This window comes from Perkinsus marinus (assembly GCF_000006405.1).
Source record: "Perkinsus marinus ATCC 50983 genomic scaffold scf_1104296941592, whole genome shotgun sequence".
Classification (NCBI taxonomy): Eukaryota; Perkinsozoa; order Perkinsida; family Perkinsidae; genus Perkinsus; species Perkinsus marinus.
In genome coordinates, this window is record NW_003212465.1 from 1671 (window position 1) to 6108 (window position 4438).

The window sequence follows — 4438 nt, forward strand, 5'->3', positions numbered from 1 at the left end:
TAGCGTAGCACCATGGAGGAGGGTAGAGGAGTCTGCCTTCTGAAGAGTTATCAACTGAACTCTCAGGTCACCCGCCAGAATGCATCTGGTGGAGTCGTGGACAGAGGCAGAACGATCCGTGGTAGGTAGTTCACTTTGGGAGGGTGATGTCGAGGTCACCAAGACAAACGCTTCGCCACCACCCTCAGGGACATACCGCTGTCCCCCTTGAGCAAGACGACTCAGGAGATCGCTGAAAGAGTTATCCTTCCCTTTCGCATGGCGGTAGGTTAGATCAGCCTCATCGTACTCCAGCAGGTCTGCCAGCCATGAGAGCCACCGTTTAGTCTGTCGAGTAGTAGGCTGGTAGGTAGAGGAGTTGAGACGACCCTCGATCTTGCCCAGAGCACTAGTGGAGTCCATGAAAACTGTGACCCGTCCGAGACCATGGTGTTTGTCCGAGGAGTGGAGCTTATGGAAGTTGAGGAAGGAAAGGATGAGTTGACGCCAGTGAGACAGAGCGTGACATATGGCATATAACTCACGATCGGCGATGTCGTAGGCCTTCTCGTATGTGGACCATTTGTGGGTCCATACACCGATGAGTTGGGCATTATCAGCCAACCAGTCGGCTGATATTTGATCCGCGTTACACGCGAACTTGTCTCTCGACAGACGCCATAGACAGGCTGCACCGGCCTCAGGCGACGCGTCACTCATGAGGACGAGTTGCATTCCATCCCAGTTATCAAGCTGGGAATGAAAGGGCACGAATGCATCACCCATATTGTCGCCGATGGCCTTCCATGCCTTCTCGAGGCCCGCCGTCCAATGTAAACTCGCAGTCTTTTTGGACTTGGCCGCGACCATCGAGCCGACTAAAGAGGTGAACGGTGCCGTGAGATGGCTGAGAGTCTTGTCGGCACGATTGCGTTCAGGTCTCCATAGGGAGCGACAGAATTGTAGGAGTCCGAGTTTCGTACGAAGACCTCTGAGATTGAGTGGTTTGGACTCCAGATTCGTACGGAGTGTTTCCAGGGTAGAGTCGGATACCCTATAGCCTCCTTGAACTAGAGTCAGCCCTAAGTAGTCGATCTTTCGAGCTGGGCCTTTGCGCTTGGCTATTGGTGCCTTGGCATTAACCCTCTCCAGGATATATACTAAGACGCTCTTCAGGTGAACACATTCGTCCATGAACCGTGACCACGCCAAGATGTCGTCGACAAAGGTCAAGATGTGGGTTGGCCCGTCCGTGCAGTACGCTTCGGGAATAGCTGTCGAGAGGAGAGAGTGGATCGAGTAGGCCCAATAAAAGGATGACAGCTTGAATCCCATAGTCATATAGCGAAACAACGCGTACTGAACCTCGCCGTCTGAATCATAGTACGAGAATCCAAACAGGTGCACACAGCTTTCGTCGTATTCTAGGTTGAAGAAGGCTTGGCCAACATCAATGCCTGCGTACCATACGTCACTAGAGGGTAGCTCAGACAAGCACTCATCTACGGAGCGCATGTAGGTCCCCCAGCTAGGTAGCAGGTCCATGACGGACTCATTGATACACCTTTCATCAACGACGAGACGATAAGCACGATCTACATTATCCTCAGTCAAGGGCTCGGCAACGTCGTCGAGAGATCCAGACTTGACGATGATCGACCGCCGCGCGTGATAGGCGAGTGATGATCCCGCTCTTCTCGAGGTTCTTGACCATGAGCTCCATGGCCTGCATCTCGCGCTTACGACACACATATGGCCGCTTGGGACAGGGTCGCACAGCACCAGGTTTTAGCTGGACAGTGACCTTGGGGAACGACCATCCCTTAAGGCGTTCGTCCACCTTACTCCTAGTGGGCAACTTGAGCCGTGTATCGGTGAGAACGCTGGAGATGCTCCCGCCGCTATAAGGTGACAAGGACCAAGTTGAACCCAGTGCTCCGCAATAGAGTGTATCATCCGTAGTATGCAAGGTGGCCTCCAAGTTAAAGGAGAGGTCATGGCCTGCCTTATCCTTGACAACTATCGGAACCCGAGCCTGTCCTATCACGCAGATGGAGCCTAGCGACCCAGCCGATTCGAGCTTCTTGAGCCCCCTAGCTGGTGTCACTTTGAAGCCCATAATGCTCGCCGACGAGGATGATATTAATGTCAGATCCGAACCAGAGTCGACCAGCAGTTCTACTGGTAGAATTCGGCCGGATGAACCGGTAGCAGAAGCTTTGATGACGCGTAGGCCTTCATGAGCAGAGTCAACGGAGCGTGCCATGAACGTCGATTGGACGGCCTTTGGGACGGTCTCTTGCCGGTCCCTTTGCCCTTTCGATGCCTTGGCTGCTGCAGCTTCAGCTTGGCGCTGACGATACCAGTCCGGAACCAAGTGAGCGTTCGCAGGGTTCTTCCAGCAGCGCGCGTCGTCGTGCTTATTCGCCCCTCTGTACCTTCGAGTAGCACAGTAGGAGCATCCAGATTTGCCATCCTTCGAGTTACCTCCACCAGCCGAGTTGTCCCTTCCCACAAGGGGTTCTTTGACCTCCTTGGCTCCAGGATTATGCGACTGGGGGGCCTGACCGGGGGGCATAGGCATCCGCTTGTTCGAGAGGGCCTTGCGGGCGTTTCCATCCGATTTAGATGAGAGTTTAGATTCATGATATAGGGCCGCGTCCCGAGCCTTCTCTAAGGGCAGCTTAGACAGCAGATGTCCACAGCTGGTTTCTAGAGGTGCCTTTATCTCAGGGAGCAGTCCCCCAACGAACTTGGCAGAGACAAATGGCAAGGGTAAGGTGACGCCGGACACACGAGAGAAGAGCAACCATTCACTCTTAATGCGGGCATAATATTCGTCAACCTTCTCGCCAGTATTCTGTTTGAGACTCTCCCAGCGTTCGCTGGCCTTCTCCGATGTATCAGTTTCGAGAAACCGAGAGTCGAGGTACCCCCACACAGCAGACGGAGCCGGTTGGGCTGTCCCAAGATGTGTGATAAGTTCGGACCTCAAGCTCTTCCCGATGTGCCGGAAGAGGAAGAGCATGCAGTCTCGCTCGTTATCGATACCATAGAACCTGATTGACGTCTGCACACCACCCTTGAAGGCAGAGTAGGGTGTGGCCGACGTCGGACCTTCGAATTCTGTATATTCAAGTGGGAGTTTGAACACGTTCAGAGGAGCCTGCCTTCGGGAGTGCGAAGCCGTGGACGATGGTTCTCCATCGCCAGTGGGACTTACTGCTCCTGCGATGGAAGGTGAACGATGTGTGGCCGAGCCTGCGCCCCCCATAGCAGTGTCAGCAATGAGGGCTTCGAATAGGGCGTCGAAGTAGTCGCGATCGTTGCCCAGCTCGATGCTACGCACCAACCGGTACTTCCTCTTAGTAGATATGACCGCGAGAGCACTCGCTAACCAAAGCAGCGACTACTGGGCATCCCATGTACCAGCCCTGCATGAAGCACCATGCTTAAGATCGCCCTTGCGAAGTCCAAGGGTGCCTGAGCAGCCGCTGGACTCCCGCTGCCTTCAACCCCCGCGTCATTGGATACCATGGCCGAGGCCCAGTTAGAGACGAATGCCCTAACCCCTCTCAGGGGTATGGCTTCGAGCTCCAAGAGCCTGGCCAGGAGATAATCCATCTGGGCCGAGGATATCAGGCTAGGGTCGAAATCAAGTGAGAATGATTTAAAACCAGGACCAAGAATAAGAGATGTTCTCCATTTCCTAATCTCTGTAGCGTCTTGGGGCTCAAGTATGGTTCTTCCCAGTGACAACTCAGGATCATTTGAGGGTTCGGAGTCATTCATTAGGAAATGAGGGTGATAATATCTGATACCGATGTCATATGAATCAATAAGTTTGACCGAAAAGAATAATGGGCAATCCGTGAGGCTTCCAAAGCAGGGTTATGCATCTCAGTGAAATCTGACTCGTGAAATTTCATGTCGAAATATTTCACGAAATTTCATGAAATTTCGCGAAATGTGAAATTAATATTTTTTTGCGCGCGCTATCGCGCGCAAGATCTCTGGCGTGGCTAGTTCGACGAGCGCATTCCTGAGGTATATAATGCAATCTCAGGCGACTGCAGTCACTATTCATGGAACGTGTGTCTGATAGGCTGCTCGCGCTACCATCATCGCGATTCGGACACTCAGCAAATGAAACCACACTTGAAACGGCTTCGCAAGTTCGCAAGAGCTTCAATTACATCAGATACGGAAGATACCTCCGTCTTTCCGCTTGAGCATACGTCACTGCATATACTTTTGCAAGATCCCGTTTTAGCGCAACTTGCCCCACTTCCTAATGATGGGTCTTCGATTGAGCCACTTTCTGCTACGGAGCACGTCTCCGATTGATCAACAACCACCTAACTCATGACGCTCTCAATACTACCATTTTTCGGTGCGGGATCGACTTCACTAATCACACTCATGTCATCGTCATCGGTCTGGTCAACTCGGCTTGCTC

At 52.8% G+C, this 4438-nt stretch overlaps 2 protein-coding genes across 2 annotated transcripts; both read right to left on the minus strand.

The window, feature by feature from the left end:
* Positions 1 to 159: 159 nt before the first annotated feature.
* On the minus strand, positions 160 to 1320 carry Pmar_PMAR001277 (hypothetical protein; the record flags this gene model as incomplete). The annotated part of the gene is made up of 1 exon (XM_002781758.1): positions 160 to 1320. A coding segment is annotated over one exon (1161 nt), but the record flags the coding sequence as incomplete, so codon positions are not given.
* Positions 1321 to 1585: 265 nt separating this feature from the next.
* Pmar_PMAR001278 (hypothetical protein) lies at positions 1586 to 3603 on the minus strand (the record flags this gene model as incomplete). Its single annotated transcript, XM_002781759.1, has 2 exons — positions 1586 to 3145; positions 3409 to 3603. The coding sequence occupies 2 exons, from the start codon at positions 3601 to 3603 to the stop codon at positions 1586 to 1588; spliced, it is 1755 nt and encodes a 584-aa protein (XP_002781805.1).
* Between the last annotated feature and the right edge of the window lie 835 nt (positions 3604 to 4438).